Source organism: Xenopus tropicalis, chromosome 5, assembly GCF_000004195.4.
Source record: "Xenopus tropicalis strain Nigerian chromosome 5, UCB_Xtro_10.0, whole genome shotgun sequence".
In the NCBI taxonomy this organism is placed as follows: domain Eukaryota; kingdom Metazoa; phylum Chordata; class Amphibia; order Anura; family Pipidae; genus Xenopus; species Xenopus tropicalis.
In genome coordinates this window covers 141,741,941-141,766,332 of record NC_030681.2, presented here as the reverse complement: position 1 = coordinate 141,766,332, position 24,392 = coordinate 141,741,941, and the positions used below count along the sequence as shown (strand labels likewise).

The 24,392-nt window shown below is 39.4% G+C and overlaps 1 protein-coding gene across 1 annotated transcript in view; it reads left to right on the top strand.

The window, feature by feature from the left end:
- The window catches only part of smc6.1 (structural maintenance of chromosomes 6, gene 1), a 49,630-nt gene that overhangs the window by 178 nt on the left and 25,060 nt on the right, over positions 1-24,392 (top strand). Inside the window, exons 2-21 of the mRNA XM_004918198.4 lie at positions 1,018-1,256; positions 2,238-2,355; positions 2,634-2,739; positions 3,583-3,719; positions 5,016-5,077; positions 6,423-6,503; positions 8,054-8,155; positions 8,515-8,634; positions 8,888-8,986; positions 9,849-9,995; positions 11,019-11,107; positions 11,701-11,865; positions 13,779-13,957; positions 15,295-15,496; positions 16,314-16,428; positions 18,504-18,664; positions 19,346-19,481; positions 21,588-21,668; positions 22,352-22,522; positions 23,777-23,914. Of these exons, the coding sequence (XP_004918255.2) occupies positions 1,020-1,256; positions 2,238-2,355; positions 2,634-2,739; positions 3,583-3,719; positions 5,016-5,077; positions 6,423-6,503; positions 8,054-8,155; positions 8,515-8,634; positions 8,888-8,986; positions 9,849-9,995; positions 11,019-11,107; positions 11,701-11,865; positions 13,779-13,957; positions 15,295-15,496; positions 16,314-16,428; positions 18,504-18,664; positions 19,346-19,481; positions 21,588-21,668; positions 22,352-22,522; positions 23,777-23,914 (2,646 nt within the window). The 5' untranslated portion in view covers positions 1,018-1,019. The remainder of the gene's footprint in view (positions 1-1,017; positions 1,257-2,237; positions 2,356-2,633; positions 2,740-3,582; positions 3,720-5,015; positions 5,078-6,422; positions 6,504-8,053; positions 8,156-8,514; positions 8,635-8,887; positions 8,987-9,848; positions 9,996-11,018; positions 11,108-11,700; positions 11,866-13,778; positions 13,958-15,294; positions 15,497-16,313; positions 16,429-18,503; positions 18,665-19,345; positions 19,482-21,587; positions 21,669-22,351; positions 22,523-23,776; positions 23,915-24,392) is intronic.

Genomic DNA, 24,392 nt, shown 5'->3' with positions numbered 1-24,392 from the left:
GCTGCCTAGTTGTATTAGTTGCGCCGGTGTGAGTGGCACTTGTATGAGAGAGAGAGGAGAGGCAGGTAGTAGGGAATAACGCAGAGCTGTCATTCAATCAAGTGAGCGATTGAAGTTTATATCAAGCAGTTTGGCTTATGGAAGGTGCTGGGAGCTGTAGTTCTACACTTATGGAAGAGTGGTCGATGTTCCCTGATATAGCTAGGGTTGGGCTAGTGCTTATCATTATGGGGCAGGCTTGTTAGCCTATCAGAGAGCTGGATAACAGATATGTGTAAATGGGCAGTGAGTGTGGCCCTGGCATCCCAGCAGGAGCAGAGCCAGAGTGGGAGAGACCAATAGTAAAGGGGGGGGGGATACATACAAGTGGGGTCCCACACAGGCAATAGCCGGCCTCCTGAGTCATTCCTTTTATATACATAGAACTGTGCAGTCAGGGTAACCCCTGCTGGCCTGCAACCATTTTGAGGTGTCATGACGGCAGTAAAGGGCATCTGTCACCGCTCGGTGGACTCCCCTAATACTGACGCCTACGGTAGCGCAACCCAGCAACTTTGCCTTTGTCCCACTACCCAAAGCCCATTTTTTCCTGAGTGGCACAGTTTGCCTCTTGCATCAAAACAACAGTGTGGCACTGGGGATATGTGCATGCCAAGGTATGCCCACACAGTCGGCATGGCAACAGCTGCAGGCAAAGCAGGCCTAATCTTGCCATGGTCAGTGGCAGTAGTGTTCCACCTTCCCTCTGGGATTGCAATGGATGCTTTTGTTCCTGAAAATACGTGCACTCTCAGAGTTGGAGATGCCGACAGGCAGAACAAGTATTTGGGGGATCAGGCAGTGGCAGAGCAAAGATTTGTGGGATGCAGGCAGCGGTAGGGCTCTCACCCTTGGGTACCAGGGTACGCTACCCACTGTTTAATGTTCTGGAGCTTGGTGCTCTATTAAATATTAAGTGAAGCATCTGCCGTGGGGTTCAATGTTCACTGAATTGCTCTTTTTGCTGTTCTTCTGCAGCAATGGGCAAGAGAAAGGAAGGCAGCCCCATCGCGCCCTCTTCACAACGGAAAAAACAAAGGCAAGAGGTGGACGACACATACGATGAGGAGGATTATGTTCAGGCCGGACCCAGCGCCTCTAATGACTATGGGCACAACAAAAAGCAACGGAAAGAAGCCAATAACTCACTTGATACCCTTGATTATGATAATTCCATGTCCTTAGCTTCTTCCCAGCGTGGCAGCGCTTCTCAGTCAGTAAGTTGCAAATACCCATTTATGTTACCAAAAAAAAAACAAACATATCCTTTTAATGTTTTAATTGTAGCCATTGCTATTAACCATCCATTTTAATATAGGCTCCCACTATATGCATATACTCCATATATCCAGCTTCTTATCACTGTAGTCTATGCATAGTAAAAATGCATATACATGTAGCTCTATATGAATTAAGATTTACATACACAAAGCCACCCTTACTAGCCTGCTAAGCTACACCCACTCTTGGTTTCAAATAAAATTCACGGCACTAGTTGCTGTGATGCAAGCCACTGCTAGCAACCCTATGCAGCAAAAATGTACATTTCTGGGTTCCTGCGGCACAGCCCTAAACCTCTATGTTTAAGGCTTCTGTTCTGCCAAGGGTCACATGTACCTAAAACCACTAAATGCACAGATTAAGGGGCATATTGGGGAAATTATGGAAAAAGGCTCTGCATCTTATGTGGCATAAAGCTGCATGCTTTGCTGTACACCCTTTGCCACATGAGTAACTGATGTAAGAATTTATTTTGGAGCCTTACGTCCTCTTTAAGATCATTGAAAATAGCCTTACGCTTTTTGGGCTATATTAAAGTGCCTATGTTTAAGTTTTGTATAGCACAACCATGTAAGGATTAAATATTGCGTGAGTATTAATATTTCTCTAAGTAATCACTGGCTTGCTTAGGAGCACTCCTGTGCTCCAAAGCAGTGACTGGTTATCTAATTCTAACCCTTGTTGCATACAGGTAAATCATTTGTTAGAATCCATATTTACTCTTCTTCTAATAATGTTTGTCCTTAAAAATCTGTAGAAAGACAAGCTGAACTCATCATGCATAGAAAAGTTAAAATCCTTGGATATAATGTTCTTCTGTGACTTGCTTGGATAAAAGTGGAAGGGCTTCCTATTAATATACAGTAAAAGACGATTTAAGCGATAACTTTATACTCAACCCATTTATTGTTTTAAAGGGCACAGGTGACGTTGGGATCATTGAATCCATCTCTCTGAGAAACTTCATGTGTCATTCAATGCTGGGACCTTTTCGCTTTGGACCAAATGTTAACTTTGTTATAGGAAACAATGGGAGTAAGTATAATTACTGACCTTAAAAATACTTGTCCTTTATTTTGGCACATTTATGACTTTGCCACATGGGATGTATGCTCTGCCAATGTATTTTAGCTGGCAGAGAAGTGCACAAATCTGCTAATATCATCTCTGATTCTGTTGTTTGGGAAATGTGCAGTGACTCTGGCACTGGTGCTTTTAAGCTTGGGAATGTGCCAGTGAGCATTCTCCGGCTGTACCAATGCAGCTAAAATTCCATTTTCAGGTTTAATTGCCTGTTTTGTTATTTTTCAAAGGTGGCAAAAGTGCAGTATTGACTGCTCTCATTGTGGGCTTGGGTGGAAAAGCCGCCGTTACCAACAGAGGATCATCAATAAAGGGATTTGTCAAGGAGGGACAAACGTGAGTGATAAATATTCCTTATCTAGCCAGTGGCTGAATATCATAATTGTCAAAGAATATATTGTGATTGTGTATGCTTTGGGGGTTTAAAATAACTGGTGTCTATAAAACTTTGTACTTTCATGTACATGAGATTTTACCCAGTGCATAAAAATCTCTGAAATCTTCTCTTAAAAAAAACTTCATATAGACAACAACAAGAGGTCCTCTGCGTCACCCATTATCAATATAAATAGGACATTAAGATAGTCTGTGCCTTAAGCAACCAAGCAGTGCCCTCCCTGCTTGTTTGTCCATATATTGCAATATATTCAAGCTGACCAACTATGTCACAGTCACCCCCGGTCTGGCCAGTCCTACACTCAATTTTATCTGGTTCATTAAGAATTCTAATTCTTCAATATACATTTAACAAGGTTAAACTAGGTTTTACCTGCAACTTGTTAAAATGTGGTTATAGTGAGCTCCATTTTTTTCATAGCAATTTTTAAGCCCTAGAGGAGAGCATTCTACACCAGGCTTGTGAGTGCCATGTGTATGTGAGTGAGTGAGTGAGTGAGTGAGTGAGTGAGTATGCCAAAATGTTCTCTGTGATGCCTCATCACATTGAACTTCATAAAAATATCCCTAATTCTATATGCAGAAAGTAGCAGAGGCATTTAAAATAGTAGTGAGAAGGCTACATTGGGCTTGGAGACCTATATGCCTCAGACTGCACCATGGTTTGCTGGATTATTCAACCCGTGTAATCAATATCTAGACATTGATAGGACCTGTATGTATTTTCTTAGTCAAGTGCAGTCATAGTATAACTAACTTTCTTATCTAAAAATTTCTCTTTAGCTTTGCAGAGATCTTTATTACATTACGAAACAGAGGGCAAGATGCTTACAAACCTGATGTATTTGGGAACTCTATAACAGTACAGCAGCGACTAACTACTGACGGCAGTCGCACATACAAGCTGAAAAGTGCAACAGGTACGAGAGTCACTTTTTACATCCTAAAGTTTCCTATTAGCGATGAGCAGCTGGAATCCATCCAGGTCTGAACCAGGTGTGTTTGGAAAGCTGCCAGTTGTCATGCCTTTGATTGTGGTCTGGATGAATGTGCAAAACTTTATGTAAAGGAAATATGAAAAAGATGTACAAATACATTGTTGGGCTGTGCATCGCCTGTGGAGATGACTGAGGCTGAGATGAATGAGGCTGCATCTGTTGGGCATCTGTCCTGATGTGCATTACTGTTTACTTGCTTTCTTTGTAACCTGTTCTTTCCACCAGGCCTGGGCTGGTAATCTGTATATTTTGGCATAAGATGCCATAGATAAACACTCTTTATTGGGCCTGAAGGGAGCTGTTTGGATCTTTATCTACTTGAAATGCCAGGGCCTGTTTTGAAGTCCAGAGTCATTGACTCATGCTTTTGAAAGCAATGGAGATTACAATTTTTTTCCTCTTATGTTGACTTTTTGTTAAGTATAACGAAGTTTCTGATAAGTTTCTGGTTGCTCTTTTTTTATTTTTTTTAGAAAACATTTTTTTCACTGACCTGCAATGTTATCTTAAAGACAACCACTAGATGGTAGCAAACAACTGAAGAAAAAACAGCTTTGCATTTGTAAATAAAAGCTCAAATTTCAAACTTTTTGTATTGTATTTGTTAGATCATAGTTTGAGGTTGAATATATAAGAAACCTACATATAACTAATGGTTTAATTATTGAGCTAGATCACTTCGGAGCCTCAGCAGTGTCAGAACTGGGTAAACCTGTGAGATGCACCATGTGTACCTTATTTGTCATTTTTAAATAAAAGATTTTATAATCAAGGTTTTGTGCTAATGCCAAATAATTGTATAATGGCAACAATATATATTTTTGGGTGTTTCACATCTTAGTAAATTGTTATTGTTATATGTCAGCAAGTAGCTTTGTTCCTAAATGATGATCTGCAAAGATCTATCTTGTGTTAAATGCAAAAGTGATGACTGCAAGAGAACACTTATTGCATTTGCCAAACTGGATCCCCATGAATGTCCTAGAACTCCGTAAGCTAGAAAACATTATTTTGCAGAAGTTAATCACCTTGATACAATATGAACTGTGAATCCCCATGAGGAGGTGTAGGTATAAGAAGTATCCGCTGTACTGTTTTATAGTGACATTCTGTGCTGTACTGGTTTTACTCTATGGGGTAAGTTAAATTTACCACCCAAATGAGACATGAAAGGACTGCACAGTATGTCTAATGTTTCTACATATATCTTCCTTTTAGGTGCTGTAGTTTCTAACAAGAAAGAGGAGCTTACTGCGATCCTTGATCATTTCAATATACAGGTAAATTGAAGATTTGTAGCCTATCTGTGTAAAACTGGAACCAGTGGCAGATCTGACCATTCTACTCAGTGGGCAAGCAAACTAGCAATATTGCCGTTTTGACAATGCATGGTAGGCATAATAGATTTACTTGGTCAAACTGAGAAAAGATTTTTTATCCTTTAAATCAGGGCTCTTCAACTGGAGGCCTGCGAGCCTGATGTGGCCCTACAAAGGATTATTTTGGCCCCTAGCCTGTTTAAAGGCTCCATAAACTTCACTTTATAACATTGCTTTGATTTAAACTGGCCCTCTAAATGCTATGTAGAAAATAATCGGTGCACTAAGGGGCAGATTTATCAAAATGTGAGCTTAAATAAAAACTCTACAGTCTATTCATTCCTATGGGATTTTTAGAAATGTATTCATCAATGGGTGAAAGTTAGAACTCACCATTTGATAAATAAGCTTTTAAAAATTCCATAGGAATGAATAAAATGTGGATTTTTATGTAATGAAGTTCTAAACTCGTATTTTGATAAATCTGCCCCTTCAAGTAATAAAGTTGGACAGCACTGCTTTAAATCATTTGGAAAAGAATATTGGAAGCTATAAATTGGTAGTCAATGTACATAGGCTTTACAAATTGTTCTGTCACTGGATCTGCTCATTATAATTGGCAAGGAGGATATCAGTAGGGCATGTTATCCTGTTTTTGCACATGGTGGTATACTGAAAAAACAGGGTTCTTTTTGGCTTCAGTTATTTAGTGCTAAATAGATAGGTATTTCCGTTGGTACAGGGGAGTAACTGGAGCTCAAGTTCTGCTGAGGTGAGTATAAGGAATGCTGATAACCATGTTCTTGAGCATTGCTTGCTCATTTACCCAACAGTCTGCCAAAGTGTGTGAATTTCCCATGTGTTAAATGAGATGGGCTACTGCATGAAGACAGCACAGACACAGAACACCCAGTTAGAACTTAAATATAGGTTATTCACATCTGGGTGCTGGCAGTTCTATCAGAGTCATTTTCTTGCAACCAGTAGTATGTAAAGGGATCTTGTACTTGTATATTGGGAATCTCTTAACTTAGTTTAAGAGTTTTTTTTGGTTTTTTTTTATTGAAGTAGAGTTCAGTTGGGGGACACTATCTGTGAGTGTGACCTCAATGCACATTTAGCTTCAGTTTAGAAGGAATGTGGTTGCATTGTATGTGTGATGGCCTTAAACCTAGGTCTCAAAGCTTTTCTATTCCTTTAATAGCCTGACAGGTGAGGGGCAGTGTATAACCATTTTGACACATAGGTTTTACCTTAAAAGGGTAGGAAAATTAACACTTAAAACATTGCACTTTTCCTTTTACAGGTAGATAACCCAGTGTCGGTTCTAACTCAAGAAATGAGTAAGCATTTTCTGCAGTCTAAGAATGAATCTGACAAGTATAAGGTGAGTGGAGTGCTAACTCTATAATGCTACTAACACCTGTCCCTCCTTCCACCTTTCTTTCATTACATCTTTAAAGGCATGGCATAATTGAAAGCCCACATAATCTTGTAAGCAATGAAAAATATACGGTGCCAGTTTTACTGTGGGCTAAAAATGATCATTGAAATTATCATGAAAAAAGCCCACTTTATTGAAACTCCCCATAGATCTGCTGTGGTCCCCGTCCATGGTTTAGTGAGGGGTGGTGTGTCATTTTGGTCCTTGTCAAAAGCACAGTAGTATAGAGGTTTGCCAATCAAAGCACTGCATTCCCAGAAGCAAAGACAGACTTCGGTTTCCTATCAGGCAGCCTACCTGCCTAGCTTCCTATCTTACAGTGCAGTGTGCTAAGTGCCACACAGCCTGGGAAAGGAGGCAGCAGGAAGTGGAACAGATTGGATGGAGTAGCAGGGTTTTTGGAGGAATTTTTCATAAATCAGCCTGAAACGCAACTTTTCTCAGAACATTCCTTTTATGTATGTATGTATATCTTTATTTATAAAGCGCTACTTATGTACAGTAGAATACATTAATACAAACAGGGTGTTAATAAGATAATAGATAAATACAAAGTATAATAATAAATACAGCAGCAATAAGTTAAGAGTCGATGACACAAGAGGAAGGAGGTCCCTGCCCCGTAGAGCTTACAATCTAGATGGGAGGGTAACTTACAGACACAAATAGGCAAATATAAGTGCTGTAGGTCACAGTGGGTGACACTACAATATAAGTGCCAGTTCCCAGATTAGGTGCTGGGAGAGTGCTCCAAAAGGTAGTCTTTAACCTTAGTTTTATATTTAGAGGAGCATAATTCAATGGCACCTTCTTGCTTTTTATGCAATATTTCCCCCTCTTAAAAGACAAATAAGCTTCTGATTTCTTGGGGATATATTCTTCTAAATCTTTTTTAAATATGATTTTCAAGTTACCATAATAACTTCCCTCTCTTTGAAAACCCATTATATTTCATGGATTTCAGTGTCACCTGGAAGCTGCCACACATATCTCCCATCGGCTCGTCTGTCTTAGGCTATGATGCACCCCACTGATACACTATCTGCTATCTGTTACTTCACCCACTTCAATCATGTCTCCACTGCCACGTTCTTATCTATCTGTCGCACCTCCTCATTTTAGGCTCCTGGCACACGAGGAGAATAGTTTCCCCATGATAAGGCTTTCCTACTGCTGGTAACTAATTTCCTCCAAATGCTTTCCCACCATTAATTATATAAATCACTGGTAGGAAAACTTATTCAGCACTTCGATTTTCCAAACTATAGTGATTACATTATTGCCAGTGGGAAAGAATTTGGAGGAGAGCAGTTGCCTTTGGTAGTGAAAATTTCTTGCGGATGACTAATCTCACTCTTCTTACCTCCTGACCTTTTGTCTACAGCCCCACTTTTTCCACAAATAACTATCCTTTATTATTCTAATTCCTATTTCTAATCTAACACTCCTCACCTACCATTACTTGGCCAACTCTAGCACATTTTCTTATACAGTTCTTCATGAAAGCAACACAGCTAGAGCAGATGAAGGAAGATTACAGCTACATCATGGAAACGAAGTCCAGGACTCATGATCAAGTTGAAAATGGTAGCGAGGTAAGAAAATATTGGTCTCTATTCAAATATAGTATACTTTTTGGTCAGGGTTGTTCAACCTGTGACTCTTATGCAGCTAAACTACAGGATACAAAGGGTGAAAGGAATACTAAAGGTTTAAATCCTATAGCAAGCAAGGGACTTTTTTCATTTGTCATTAGCAGTGACTGCTAAGCTAAAGGCCGGTTAAATGGTATTTGTACACTGCATGCTTAAAAAAAATCTGTGCACTTAAGGTATATTTGTACCATTACAAATACCCACACTGAAAGTTTTTTTTAAAAAATGTGCACTTTGAAGTCTGGCAATGCCTCTTTTATAAAGGTAAATTATGAGGTTCTGCTAATTCTATATTTTAGCGACTACGTGACTTGCGGCTGGAGTGCATACAAAAAGAGGAGAGGTTTAAGAGCATTGCCTCACTGGGAGAAATGAAAGAAAAACTGGAAGATTTAAAAAATAAAATGGCTTGGGCCCTGGTGAGCAAATTTTTCTTTTTTTTTTTTTTCAATTCAGTTTAGACTTATTTATTTATTTTTATTTTTTTTTACAATAGATTTACTATTTCTGTGTAATGTTTGGCATGTATGATACAGAATCTGATATTTTGAATATGGTGTCAATGTTTCAAAACTATACATTAAACACCACATTGAAATTATCCTTCAGATTCTGTTTCTCTCATTACAGAGGAGAAGTAGTATATTGTGCCAATACATTTCTTTATTTTAGGTAATTGAGGCAGAAAAACAGATTAAGCCATTTATAGAGCAAATTGCTGCAGAAGAAGGACGCACAGTGAAGTACAAACAGAAGATAGACGAATGCCAGGTATATGAAATATGAACTTCAATTATTTTATATATCGATTTGTTGTCACTGTTCAGAACACTTGCCATGATGAAGTGCTCCGTTGTCACTTTAGGTAAGCATATTGTAGTTAATAGTAGGACTTCCTGGGATTTTGTTATACATGACGTTTTATTCAACTTGGCTTACATGTTCGTGATATGGGAAATACAAAAGCTTGGTAAACATACTGCTCTGCATGAAGGCTGTTGTGTGTTTGGGATGATAAAAGAGCCTTGCTTGGGAGCAGACACCTGTGTCCTTGAGGAGATAACAAGGCTTTAGGAGTAGACATCTGTGTTCTGTGGGGCCTAACAACCCCTCTGCGTATCTTCTGTCTGTCTGTTCAAAGATATTATGTAAGCATATTCTAGAGTTAACTAATAATATACTTTATCCTAACCAATTAAAAATGTGTTACTGTGGCATGTATTGAAGCAGTACAGGAACATTAATTGAGCTAAATTGCCTAATTTGTATATATAAATATCAGCTGTAACTAACCTCAGCAGTCTGTCGTTGAGATTGCCTTCTCACGGTTGAGCTCAATACATTTTTTGGTGCTACGTAAAGATTTTCCTCTCTCAATGTAATTTCCCATTAAGTCAACCAAGGGTTGACATGGGAGGGCCGTTATAGACCGTTCTAGAGAGGACTGTATCAACAGCCCTGTGTGATTGTTTGCTAGTGGGATTTTCCAGTGTTCCTGTTTAAAATCTGAACAAGATCCTATCAGTTATTTGGAGATACCAATATGCTAAGCTTTTAGTATTTTCATCTGCATGGCCAGGTTGGCTCTTTCTAATGCTGATCAGTCACATAAATGTAACTCTTTACCTTTCAGGGCAAAGTTAATATTGCTGAAGAGAAGTTCCGTGCTAAACAAGAGGAGCTTGATAACATCACTCAGGAAGCTGTAGCGCTAAAGCCTCAGGGCATAGCTCTAAAAGAGGATGCCCAAAAAAAAAGGAAATCCTATAACGAGTCAGAGGTAATTTTTGTCCTTTAAAGGAGAAGGAAAGGTAAAAACTAAGTAAGCTTTATCAGAAAGTTCTATGTAAACACAGCCATAAGTACTTACAGTAATGCTGCACTGAGTTCTCTATTAAAAGAAACGCAGGATTTCTTGTTTTCTTTTGTGTAAACATGTTTTGGTGTATCTGACTTCCTCTCTCAGAAAAATCCTTCATTTCCAGGGCCAGAGTCTGCTCAGCTCTCTCCTCCTCCCCCTCCCATAAGAATTCACTCTCCCTCCCATCAGAATGTGTAATCTGAGCTACCAGCAGCTAGAGCTGCAGCACGGAAGCTACTGAGACCAAGCTAAAATGGCAGCTGCTATCTTAAACAAACAGAGAAAGCTTCTAGGGCTGTTTACTCAGGAATGGTAAATCTTTCTTCAGAATTAATATAACGTTCTAGGTGGCACTAATGTGGCTAATCTATTGCGAGTAAATTGCCAAAATGCCTTCCCTTCTCCACTTGGTCAGTTTACCAAATCTTGCACAACAACACATTTCTTCTCACTAAAGTAATATTGGGCTACTAGATTTTAATCTTTCATGTTCTTCATTGTCAGCTTGGGGGACACAGGAACAGTGGGGGTATAGATCGTACCATTAGGAGGCAGAACAAAACAAAATGAAGAGTACACCATAAAAATCATGACAGAATCCCTTTAAGGAAAAGTCTTTCCTTTATGTATCCTGAACAGCTGGCATTGAGGCAAGGGTGGGGTCTTTCACACAGCCCCCCTCTATTTTTGTATCATCGCGCTCCTAGGTTTGATTCCTACCCTGGGATTGAAAACTATCTTTCTTTTGGCCATCATGTTCCCCCAGGAGGGTGCCACAACTGTCAACATTCTATTTTTCCATTAGGATAAAGTAGCTGTTGGCTGGTTCATGTGAATCATGAGCACACCAGTAGAGCAGGAAAGGGAGCAATGCCTGCAGAAGTTTTACTTGGCTTTTAATTTACAATATGGAAACTTGACAAGTACCATTTATCTTCCTAGGTTTTGTATAACCGGCATAGAATGGAACTAAAACGTCTAGAAAGAGATGCAGATCAACTACATAAACGTATCGAGGAATTGAAAAAAAGGTAAAAGTCTTTTTGTGTGTGCTCACCTCTTCACATTGTCTAGGCTGATGTCCCAACGGAAAGATTAGTCTCCGCAGTTATATCTCTGCTACTGCAGGTAACTAATCTCCCCGAAATGCCCTCCCACCGGCATCAAAGTGAATCGCCAGTGGAATGGCATACGCGTTTGTTTCATTTTCCCAAAGTTGCGCAACGTTTCCTCCTGCAGGCAAATGTGCGTGATTTCAGAAACAAAGAAAAAAAGCGACGGTTATGCCATTCCACCAGTGATTCACTTTGATGCTGGTGGAAAGGCATTTCGGGGAGATGTCCCTTAGGGGTTTCAGTCTATTTGATCTATAAAAAGTTACTTTGACCATTAAAAATCAGTTTTAGCCTTCTATTTGATTTAATCATTGTGAATTATAATTCAGCATCTTCAAATACAACTAGAATCAAAGGATATATATATATATATATATATATATATATATATAACTACATATGCTATATAAAATATAATATTTTATTTTTCTTAACCCGTCAAATGAAAATTGGAAAAATGTCATTGTCATGGTTTTTTTTTTTGTTTTTTTTTAATCTTCTAATTCTAGTGCTGATAATGCATCTGAGAGTGAAAAGATGGCACGGCAAAAAGAGATAGCCCAAATAAGGGACAGGATGAAGGCACTTCATGATAAAGAAATTACCACCAATCAACAAATTCATCAGTTTCAGCAGGCAATTGAGAAATATAAGGAAGAGCGCATCAGAATTGGGTAAAATTAAATTCTTTGCCATTGCCACTCGTGTCTAAATACTGTGTGTATCCATGGTTTTGATGAGGTTGAACCTAGAATTTCTGTAAACATTAAGAGAATAATGTTCCCAGGAATATAGTAACCTGTAGCCAGTAGGAACTACACTGGAACAGTAAAATGTAACCTGCTAATGATTAGGAAGGACACTTGACTTTTTCAATTTTTAATATTAGTCTTAGCCTCATTGCAACAATTTTACTATTCAGTGACTGTGATCTATTTTCTGTGGCAGAGAGGGTCTAAATTCCACACGTTATGGATTACACTGTTGTGAGAATTTCCAAGAAGCATCTTAATGTTCACCAAAATTAGTATAGTGCTTCTGTAAATATCTGTAACATTTTAGCTTTATAAGACCCAAATATTTTGTTATCTATAATAAATTAGTCAGACATTCAGTCTTATTGAAGAAGCTGAAGTTGTCCTGAAAAAATAACAATATGTAGTTTCCAAAGTGGTTTTAGTAACAGCCTCTTTTCGTTGTTTTTGAATGTTGAGTCCCTGATATTATTAGTCTTATGCAGGCTAGCTGTAGCTGAAGGAAATAGTCCATGTCGTTTTTGTTTTACATTTTTAACACTTTCCACCCTGTAGACAAAAACTACTTAGCTTGCAAATTGCTTATCAAGTTCAAATGCAGTTTTGTATCAGTTGTACTGTATTTAAATGTGGCATGTTCTTCAGTTTTCTTTATTTTACCCTCTCCCTGCCAGCAGTATTCTGCATAATGAATGCAACTAATTGACTTAGGATTAATTATGTGCCTTATATCGATAACTACATTTCACTGTATTAAATGGGATCATAAAGACCCACCATAACCAGCATGGGAATCTGGTTTTAATGTTGCTGCATGAAACAGCAAACGCGCGGATACATTATTGTACTATATTTTCTGTTCTGCATATATGTTTATGGGTTTATTAAATACCACCTGTTGGTACCTACCACAGATGAGAGATTTTTTTTTTTTTATAATTCTCAAGTCGGTCACGCGACATTAGTAAAATGACCAAGCACTGATTATAAGGGTATATTTTATAGGTTATTAATGGCTGTCATGTGTTATAGCTGATTATAGCATGACTGTATTCCTTTAAAATCTTTTATTTATAGATGATATGCTGGTTCTCCCATTAATTGGTACCCATATAAAAAAGCAAATATAAGTTTATTTACCAAAATAGAGCAAATACTTGAATTAAAGGGGGATCTAAAGTCAAACAAACAAAAATCAGGTTTTCATGTTCCCCACACAAATAACCCTGCTGGCAGACATTTCTGTGCACAGTTATTCAGTGCAGTGCACAACACAGCTACGGTGCTGGGGACAACCGTTGCAGAGAAGCACAGCCCCTAGTATGGCACCTATCATTGTACATCCCTCATTTCTGTTGAAAAGCAGCAACAGAAAATTCCATTATTAAAGTTATGAGCTTTTGTCCCCAGTGATATCTTGTCCTCCAAGCTATCATACATTTAGCCATTCTTTCTAAAACATCCACATGAATCATAACTGCTGCCATATCTGTTTCAGCAGTCACCACTCCCTTTCTGTAGTCATAGCATCTTTATTATTGGGCAGTGGGGCCAGAGAACATTGTAAAAATGATACTTAAGGGCATACTCAGCGGCAAGCTGAGCCTGACATCTGGCAGCAGCTTTGCATGGGTGCCATGTTGATGGCAATTCCAGTTGTCCCATAGAAAGTGAGCGGAGACGTTTGCACCCTTTGCAGAGCATTGACAAATCTAATGGTGTGTCATTATCCATACTGTCTGTTGCCCCAGTGTGCAAATGAAATATGGATGTTTAAGACATTGAAGAGGAGACAGAGCATTACTTACTGTATTTATTTCTGATTGAAACAGAAATGAAGAGCGGAATGTAAAGCAAAGGCTGGAGCAGCACAAGAGACAGCTGAGGGAGCTACATGAGAGTAAGACGGACCGTTTAAGGAGATTTGGGCAGAATATGCCAGCCCTTCTAGCTGCAATTGATGAGGCTTATAAGCTAGGCCGCTTTAGAAAAAAGCCTGTTGGACCTTTGGGTGAGTCTTGTAAACAATTGCATTCTAGTATTGTTTTAAAATATGTCTGCATGTACACTGCTGTGGTGTTTTAGGGAGTGACCAGCAGAAAAAGACCATAAATCACACTTTCTGTAAGGTGAGGATTTACCTTTACTACACAACGCAAGGCAAAATACATTTTTCAGTTTTCCAAGATTCATCCCTGACCTAAGCAACAGTGAAGCTGGCCATACATAGGCTGATAAACTGCCAACCCGTCCCCTCCAGACAGTCGGTAGCTTATTGGCCTGTGTATGGGGCCCTTGGGATGGGTTGCATGACTAATATCTGGTTGAAAGTCTGTTGATGCTGTCCTGTTCCAGTAGGTACCTGTAGGGCCCTTGCATGATCCGATTGTTGGCTCCTGGGTTTGAAAGAATTTATTTTTGAAACTGTTTCAGTTTACCATGTTTCAAACAACAGAAACATGTAGCTTGATGGTGGGGATTTTATGTATACTCTTAGAGCCGCTGTCCCACAAGACAAAGCAAGCCGAAATGCTGTTTATCTGAATGACCTATATACATTTACTACCTTGCTACTTGGAATGGCTATGGCTGACTAAAGGTCCCCATACACGGGCCGATTGTAGCTGCCGATATCGGTCCCTTGGACTGATTCGGCAGCATATCGGCCCGTGTAGGGGCAGAAACGAGGCCTGAAATTGGTCCCCGAACCGACTGCCCCATTGCCACTAATATAACTCGATCGTTTGGCCCCAGGGCCACCCGATCTCGCCAAGCGAGCAAATCTTAACGTGTATGGGGACCTTTATTGTGAGACAGATACGTAGGCTTTGTTGCATATGAGCTTTTGGGCTAAAATCTTCCCTGCAAAAATGTAAAAATTAATGGTATTATTATAAAAGTGGATGCTTGTGACAGTTTCATATATAGTCCTGGTTTACAAATATAAGTGGTAACTAGCAACCAATCAGTCTTTTGCTTTCATTTTTTAACTTTTAGACACATCACCTATCTTTGAAAATTAGCTTCATTGTCTTCCTTGGATCTGCAAGATAAATGGCTAAAGGGGCACTTTTATCTACCTTATGCTCTAGGAACATTTTCCGTTTAGGGCTCTGGTACACGTGGCGACGCGAATTCCGCAAATTTCCGCAAATCGCACCGCCATGTATGCCATCCCATCGGCGATTTACCTTTTCGTTGGTCGGATGTCATATCGGGGAGTTTAGTCGCCCGCAACAAGGGAGATTTGTTGCGGGCGAATAAACTCCCTCGTGTACCAGAGCCCTTAAGGCTGAGGATGCTGAAAGATATAGTTGTATTGCCTGACTTGCTTTGTTTCATCCCTAGGTGCCTGCATCCATCTGAAAGACCAAGAGTTGGCACTTGCAGTTGAGTGTTGTCTTAAAGGGCTCCTGTTTGCTTTCTGTTGTGATAATCACCAGGATGAAAGAATGCTTCAGAATATAATGTCAAGAGAATATCCACGAGGCCGAAGGCCGCAGATTATTGTCAATGAGTTTCGAGATCAAGTCTATGATGTTAGCCGAAGGTGGGGATTTTTTATTTGTTTTTTCACAGATTACAGTTCCAGTGAATACACAAATATAGTTACTACAAGGTTGTTTTTGTACAAATATCCATACACCCCAGACTGTATCAAATTTTTTGGAACACCCTTTGGCTATAGGTTAATTTTTTGACCGGGCAGGAAGTCGTTAACCAACTTTTTCCAGTAGTCAATAGTAGGGGCCACAGCTGATTTCCAGTGTAGAAGTATTGCTTTTTTTTGCATAATATAAAAGCAGCAAGTAGCAAAGCTCAGTGTGTGAGGTGAGTGTAGACTGGTTACTTTGCCAAGGAGGCACAACAGTGGGGAACGAGTGTTGCAAAAATGTAAGTCTCTCAGCAAAATATTTAAGCACTTCCCCCCAGAATTTTTCATTGTCATCCACACTTTATATCTACTCTAGCACATCTGCCACTATAACCTTATCTACTAAGATGACAATATTCCGTGTTGGACAGGTCAATTTAGTCTAATCTGAAAATTGAAGTCACGTGATTCTTAGGGATTGGATTCTGTTCAGCATCCCCAGAGGACCCTCAGGGGACCATGATTACATTCCATAATCCCATAAGACTGTATGGTCATCTGATAATTGTCAGCATTAGAGAATGCCCCCTTGTTGGAGCTTGGGCATATTTTCTACAATCAAGGGGGTTTACTGGGGAGTTCCATATATATATATATATATATATATATATATATATATATATCTCTTTCAAAATGAAACCTCCAAAACATGATAACATGGTTGGTAGTAATATTCAACATGTGTTCAAGATTTTATCCTGTTTGCTTACAGAGCCACCTTTCATCCCAACCATCCAACTGTGTTGACTGCATTGGAAATTGATCATCCTGTGGTGGCAAATTGCCTGATTGATATGAGAGGTGTTGAGACAATATTAATTATTAAGGTATGCATTAGTAATTATGTTAATTGTCATTCTAAATGCAGTATTTTTAGCTTTAGCCTTTTCCCTTTCAGGGGAGCACATTTAGGCTGTGTGTGGGGGTTAACTCGGCTTTGTACGTCTGTGCACTTACATGTGCATCAGTGCAACTGCAAATTACTACTCATAGCACATAGATTCACCAAATGGCCCACAACCCCATCTTGTGAACAGGGAGGGATTGAGAGTGCCACTTTTTCTGCAATATAATACACAAACACATATTTCTCTGGTGTCTCCTGGGGACACAGGAGACCAGTGGAGTTAAGCTCCATCTTCCAGGAGGCAGGACAATTAATGAACAGAAAAAGAGGATACTTAGTTACCAGGGATACTCTTCCCTTTATACTGCCTGTTTGGCTTTAGTTTCTCAAGTGTCCTGTCTACAGGAGGATCGACCTTCAGGTTTCTAGGGAGACTCAACGAAAGGAACCATCAGTCAGAATTATTCACAAACACACATTTTTTCTGCCATTAACAGACAAAACACAATAAATGTGTTCTTGCTTGACTAGGAGAAGCTTTTGCCAGGCAGTTGTTAGCTAAAGACTCCTGCAGTCTTGCACAAGCTGCCTGCCTATTGGAACCTCTATGGAATTAAAGAAGCCTACAGTCAACCAATGACTGCCCAGGGCACCATATAAATCCATAAATGACTACTCTATGCGAGGCTCCCTAAAATCTGATTATTAGCCTCTTGGTTGACCCAAAAGGGCAAAGATTTGCTCATTTCCTGACTTTTTCAAGGGAGCAAATCTGTGCTGTTTATCGTTTATTTAAAGGAGAAGGAAAGGCAAAGTCACTTGGGGGTGCCAAAATGTTAAGCTCCCCCAAGTGACTTAAATCGCCTACCGTGTACCCCGGGCTGGTGCCCCTGTTAGGAGAAAACAGCACCAGCCCAGGGTACCTGTCGAGAGCGCTTCCTCCTTCCTACTTGCGCTACTGCCGAATGTCCCGGACAATTGCATGCGCAGTAGAGTGAAAAGCCGACTTCTCTGTTTAAGTTCGGCTTTTCACTATACTGCGCATGCGCGCACGGCGAGACAGGAAGGAGGAAGCGCTACAGGTACCCCGGGCTGGTGCGGTTTTCTCCTAACAGGGGCACCAGCCGGGGTACAAGGTAGGTAACATTTTGGCACCCCCAAGTGACTTTGCCTTTCCTTCTCCTTTAAGTAGTATATGTGCTTGCACTAGTCAGCAGGTCAATGATGGCATCTCAGTTTGGCCATATACTAGTATTGCATTATCTGTTCCTAATTAGGCACACAACTTCTCTATCCATGCAGTGGACATGGGTTTATAGTAAAAGAGAAATCTGACTTGTGTATGAATGAGAATTTTCAGCGAAGTTCACGATTATTTTCACATCTATATTTTTATTTGTTTATTTTCGCACTAAAATGCATGTGTCTATAATATGCACCAAAAATGTTGAAGTAAAATGAAGGTAAAAGAATTAGGTTTGCACCTTTGCTCCTAATATGTGTTATGTCAAGATGTACATGTTGGTTCCCTTTCCACCTCTTTCTTGCTGTGCTCACCACTTCAATACTTATTTTTAATCTTATTTGTCTCTTTCAGCATTTCTTGAAACCCATCTTTTTTTATTCTTTTGCAAGTAACTTTTAGCAAACAATCAACAGGTAGCATTTACTGGTCACCTGTTTAAAAAGCAAACGTCTTATTGGTTGCACTGTGTGCCTTTTGTGCTATTATTTTTTAGTCATATTTTTTTAAGCTGGCCATACATATACCTATCAAGTCTTTGACCCATTTTGGTAAGTGCCCCTACCATCCTGACTGAAATCCACATATTATGGATATGGGTCGATTCAGTTTGTCAGAAATATCCAGAACAACAGATTTTCTTTAATATTAACCAATCCCAGTGTTGTCATTCAGACTGGGATCTGTTTCCATTTTTATGGGTTGTCCTTGATAAGCCAAACCCCTTTGGGAATGTCTGGACTATGCCTTTATTGGAGAAGCAACACCAAGCTTTGTGGTTACATGCATTTGATCTAATATATTCCCTGCAGGGTACAGATGAAGCAAGAGAAATAATGCAGAAAAGGGCCCCCCCTAGAAACTGCCGCGAGGCCTTTACAGGTGAAGGTGACCAGGTTTATACAAACCGTTACTATTCATCGGACACTCGCAGGGCCGCTATCTTAAGTCGTGATGTTGAAGCAGAAATAAGGTAGGTTATTTATGGATTCCTCTTTCCTTTATATGTCATGGTTTTCTGCTTTTTGCCTCCTATTAACTGTGCATATTGCTATCTGTTTTTGTGTATTTGCTTTTTGCCTTTTATCTGCTTTGACTAAAATCCTCATCATAGGTAAAATATTTGCTATACAGTGTATATCAATGCCTCAGATAACATACAAACTGGGGAAGGTACAGGAGAGAGTAACTTTCCTAGATTAAGGCATTGTTACTCTTTTTTTATAGTTTATTGTAAATTAGCATCTTGCTTGGGTTCGATTGCTCAGTGTTTGAGTAAATGTCTATCAAGCAAGTGAACTGGCGCTTTAAGACACACAGAGCTACTTAGTAGCAGCTACTTGTCATGGCTACTAAACCCCAGAAAATACCCTGCCATAGAGAATACTGAGAATTTCTCTGCTAAAACACATGTAAAGACAGTTATCAGTAAATGATCAGCAATGTCTATTATAGTAGCCGTGACAAGTAGCTGCTACTTGTAGCTCCATGTGTCTTCACCTTTAAAGTTAATGGGGTGATTTCAAGTGTTTTGTCCCCTGCTCTGTGAGCCGCTACCTGCTCAAAATCACCCTGTGTGCCAGAATCTATCTATTAGGAGCCTGTCTTTAGAAATGTCTTAGACCCTAATGTACAGTGAAACTTCTATTTTTAGTCATTTGGAGAAAGAACTTAGAAATTTTGGAGGCCAGATGGCTAAGTTCCAGCAGCGCCTGCATTCTGTGGATAAAGATGTTAAGGAAAATGAAGACATTCTGCGTCAGTATCACAACTCAAAGAAACAAATACAGGTAAATAACCATTCTTCTGTTTAGCACCACTTCATAACAGCCTGTGAACAAAAAGTTGTCCCCTTCACTTGACCAGAAGTCACATCACATTAAAGGGGACATAAATTCCCCCCACCACAACAATGTAAAACTGCTCTTATAAGCACTTTTGCGATTTAGATCTACAGTTCTATAGCTTCTGTCACATGAAGCAACTGAGCAGAGAAGCATCAGGAGATGCTTCCTGTATCCTTAATTTTAAGCTTTTGCCATTCTGCCCAGCCAGCTTCCTAGATAGAACAGCATGGGCTGCTCATTTTACACATTCACAATATTATCAGTGTGAAAACTGCTAATATGAAAATAGCAATATAAAAATAATGCAATTTGCAAAGTGATTGGAAGAGTACTCTGAGCATTTTTACATTAAGGTGTGTGTTTGTGTGGAGTGGTTAATATCTCCTTCAAGGGTTCCTGTAGGCCCTGAAATATTCCCAGTGGCGAAAACTATGCCATTAGCCTCAAAAGCTTCCCAAGGATCGCCTTGTTGTTTACTAGCTCCACATGCATTGCTACCCTCCAGTACCCTCTGATTAACTCTACATCCTTGTTGTAGTCTGTCCCATATGTGTTTAACCAGCTTGATAAATTCCTGCTGTTCCTTCAGAAGAAGGTGAGTACAGGCAGTGGGGCTGTTGGAAGAAACAACAGTTGTTGTGTTGTTGAGCAGACCAGTTTTTGGGGAATTATCCATTCAATAATTGTACACCTGCACACTAGCTCCTGCAGCTTCCTTTTTTTTGGTATTATTATATATCTATATCTATATTATATATTTATATTCAAAAAGATTGTCAGCACTGAGGATTTTTACAAGCAGGCAAAATAAAGCAAAACGAGCTTGAGCGCCTAATTTGGGGTAAGCATGACTTTCTGTCTATGAGGAGCGTGTCGGTGCCTTTATGGAGCACAACGTTACTACGGCCCACCACCACCTGGCAACGAGCTATGCACACCTTGCGGTCCTACTTGTGGGTTGGTCCTGAAGTGTCAGGATTAGGTCTCTGCCTGCTCGGCGATATGGAGCGGGTCACGTACGGGATGAGAATTGTATGAGTATGAGAATTGCTAGCTTGCATTCTCTTATCAAACTGCAAGATTTGGCATAGCGGATCAGTACAGATAAGTACAGAGATCAAGCAGTTTGTACCATTATGGATAATCTGCAGGCCAAGGTGATTGATGGTCTAACAGTAGCTCTAACTGCAGTTTCCCACCCTGGATTGTGGCATTCTGGTAAATCCGCTAACAGAGAATAAATGTATTCAATAGATCTCAAATTGCATGTTTGCTTTATCATTTAGAAATATATAAATCATTTGAATTATAACTGTATTTTTCTTTTCTACTCTACACTAGTGCAAAATATATTGTCTCTAATAATATGATTCATAAAGCTGTCTGAACATGGAATTAATAGCTGGGAACAGGGACTTACACATTGCAGTTATCCAGCTGCTGCTGTAATACAGTCCCAGCATCCTCCTGACTGCCTAAGGGACATGGCATAAAAGTACAGCTGGGCAGCCGCTGCCTGTAGATCCCCACTGTAATAGGAACTGCTAATGTATTCATCTGTTCTGTATTAATGCAGACTGATTTAGTGTGTTTTATTGCCTCTTCTTCATCACTCTAGAATTTTACTTTTCTATATTCATTTAGCTTCAGTGTAGCATTTATGAATTAATAACAATATCTGTTGTTCAGGGCTTTTGCACATTGATGCTATTATGGAACTGCCCTGCTAAAACTTGATTTTGTTGCGCCTGTCAGTTGCCTCATGTAATTTCATGTGCTATCATGCATTGTGATTAGAGCTGATTTTTTTGTAAAGCAAAGGATAATTGACAGTGTAAAATCTGATTTCACCTGTGCTGCAGCTCTTTGCAACAATCATAGATCACTTGCAGCCTCCTAAGATTGCACTAGCAGGTTAGGAATAAGGTTAATTGCTCCGTGCTCATTTCTATTGAATTAACGGAAAAACCAAACTACATAAGGCACTTTAGAAATGCATTAAGAGTGCTGTTATGTGATGATGAATTTCTCTGGTTATATTTTTACTAGATAGACCTTCGCGCATTTTCAGAACGTATAGCAGAACTGGAGAATGTGGAAGAGCAGCCTTCCATAGACATTGCTACTCTGGTAAGACCAGGTCTTTTCTGAATTGGGGATGGTGGTACCTTAACAATGGCTTTATTTCACTAGCAAAATTGCACAAAATACCGGCACAACAGGATTTGTTTTAGCGGGATAAACCCTGCTGATTTTAATAGTAGCAAACCATGTTTTGCTACTATTAAAATCAGCAGGGTTTATCCCGCTAAAACAAATCCTGTTGTGCCGGTATTTTGTGCAATTTTGGATCGTGGTGGAGAGTACCGACGTCTCTAAAAGTTCTGTGCACCAGGTGGAACAGAGTGGAAAGGCCAGGGTGTGCTGGTGAGTGTGGATTGGCATTTATTTCACTAGCAGTCATTGGAGAAAAGATTTCATTTAGATGTTCAGCACTTGGGTCTGTGCACTGGGTAATGTACAAAGTTTTGCATATCCAGACTGGTGGGGACGAGGTTGCCATGGGAATTTGGGAGCAACAAGCCAAGGGGAGAGTGCAGACTGGTGGAGGTGAGGGGGTGTCCAAAATTAAGTGTATTTTTCAAAATGTATAACACACAGGATTTGAAATGATCAGAAGTTTCATCTCATCAGCTCATATCCAGATCACATAAAAATCAGTGGGAAAGTTAAAACCTTGATTCAGGGAACAATAACATAATTTTAAACACTAAAAGGGTTCACTTTTCGTTGATTTTATTGCCTTGCAACAGGAAGGTGAAGCAGAGGAAAACTTGAATAAAATAGAACTTGTTAAACAAGAGATGGAACTGACCAAGGAGAACATGGGGAATTTGAAATTACTTCTAACAATGGCAGAGAGTAATTATGAGGAAATAAAGAGGAAAATCAGCTCAGTGTCAGAGGTGGCTGAACCGGTAAAGGTAAGCTTTCCATTTATGCTGGATGTGTATTTGTAAACTTTACCCTAGCTTCCTTTTAAAGGGAAAATATGACCATACTTATAGGTAGGGATTATAACGGTCTGTGTTAAAATATACATTTTGCCTCTTCTGTTGTCTGCATTCCCCAACTATATAGAAAACCAAATGTGCATAAACCAGTGCTTACTCACAGCTTTGTTCTCATAACTGCTATGCTAGAGAACATATATGAAATATTAAATGTATTTTTCAACAAGAAACTTTTACCCTCTATGTCCTTGAAGAAACAGGATATTTAGGTTGATACAGTGACAGATCAGCAGTCCTGTTTATATATTTTATATGCTTCAAATATCTTACTGAAAAACTACTATTCTAAATAGTATAAGAACATTTTAAAAAAAATTTAAACAATATTTTTTATGACTGGAACTGCTATAATGTTCTGTTTGAAAGGGACAATATCCGTTCTGATATGCAATGAGAACAATAGTTTTAAAACAATTCCATTTTTTGAAGATTGTAGCCCAGAGGCAAAAGGGCCCTCCTACCAGAAGGATGAACACACAAATTACATCAGAATTTCACCACCTCTAATTTGTCTTTAATCTGTATCACTGGCCCCAGGCAATCAGATGTTACTGTTGCCTATACAAGGAAATCAGCCAAGGTCTTGTGTGTCTAGTGTGGCCTAGGGCAAAGAACCTGTTGGAGAGCATAAAGAAATAAACGCTGGATCTGGAAAGAAATACTATTTCCCAACACTCCTCAGGCTGAAAGTGTAATGCAACCCGTCCCTCCCCTTGTTCCATTAGGAAATGATGGATTCTAGGACCTGAAGTCCTTTTTTGCTTTTTATAATGTGTGTTGCACAGATTCTCTGGGAAGCAGAGGGACTTCCCATTTGAACAAAAGGGGTTGAATCACTCTTTTAGACTAAAGGGTAGGATAGAGAGCTTGTCCCTGCAGCATAGGCAACTATCATCCAGTGTGAAATCCAGAGTGTCCAAATGAATGAGCTATAGCATTGGGATATACTTTTTAACTGAAGGGGGTGCCCATTTCAATACAGTAAACTTTACACAACAAAAATTATAAAGAGCATTGTTTGCAAACGATGATTTCAGAGTAATGGTGACAAAATGACACTCTAAGGTCACTGAAAACTGGTTGAAATTAAATTTAAAAAAAAAAAAAAGTGAATGTGATGCTGATAAATTTGTAAGAATTGACAACATCCATCATTTAATGCAGGAAGACCTTCACAGAATTGACCAAGAAGTGGAGAACTGTAAGCGCCATAAGAAGCACTATGTGGACAAACTGAAGGAGCACTTAGACCGCATCCAAAAGCGAAAGGAAGAAGTAGCAGGGAAAGAACAAGAGTTGGAGGTGGGAAGCCCTGCTTAGTATAACACAGTATAAAAAAACCTAAGCACCATCTTACTGCACTGGATACCAAAAGTATTTTATAGGTATATAGACTAGGGATCCAATTTATAACTTTTGCAATAGATTTTGGTGTAACATTGGGAGATATCAGTTTTCTTATGAGCATGCAGAGATGGTGATTATCATTGATTCATGTCTTACACAACCTGTAATCTATAGTCTGTGACTGGATAGAGGATGAGGTTGTACTGGTATACAGAACCTTGCTTGCTGTGCTGGTCATATCTGAGTCGTGATGATAATGCAGTCCTGTGTAAACTGCTAGTTTATAGCTTTTCTTCATTTCCAGCACTTTAGGGATCTCTTGCTATACATCTATGCAGTCAGGCTATAAGAAAGCTTAGCAAGTTGTCCCTGCAGTTGGGCAGTCAGTTGGACGCCCTGTTTAGTTGACCATGTCCCCAGTAGATTATGCAAC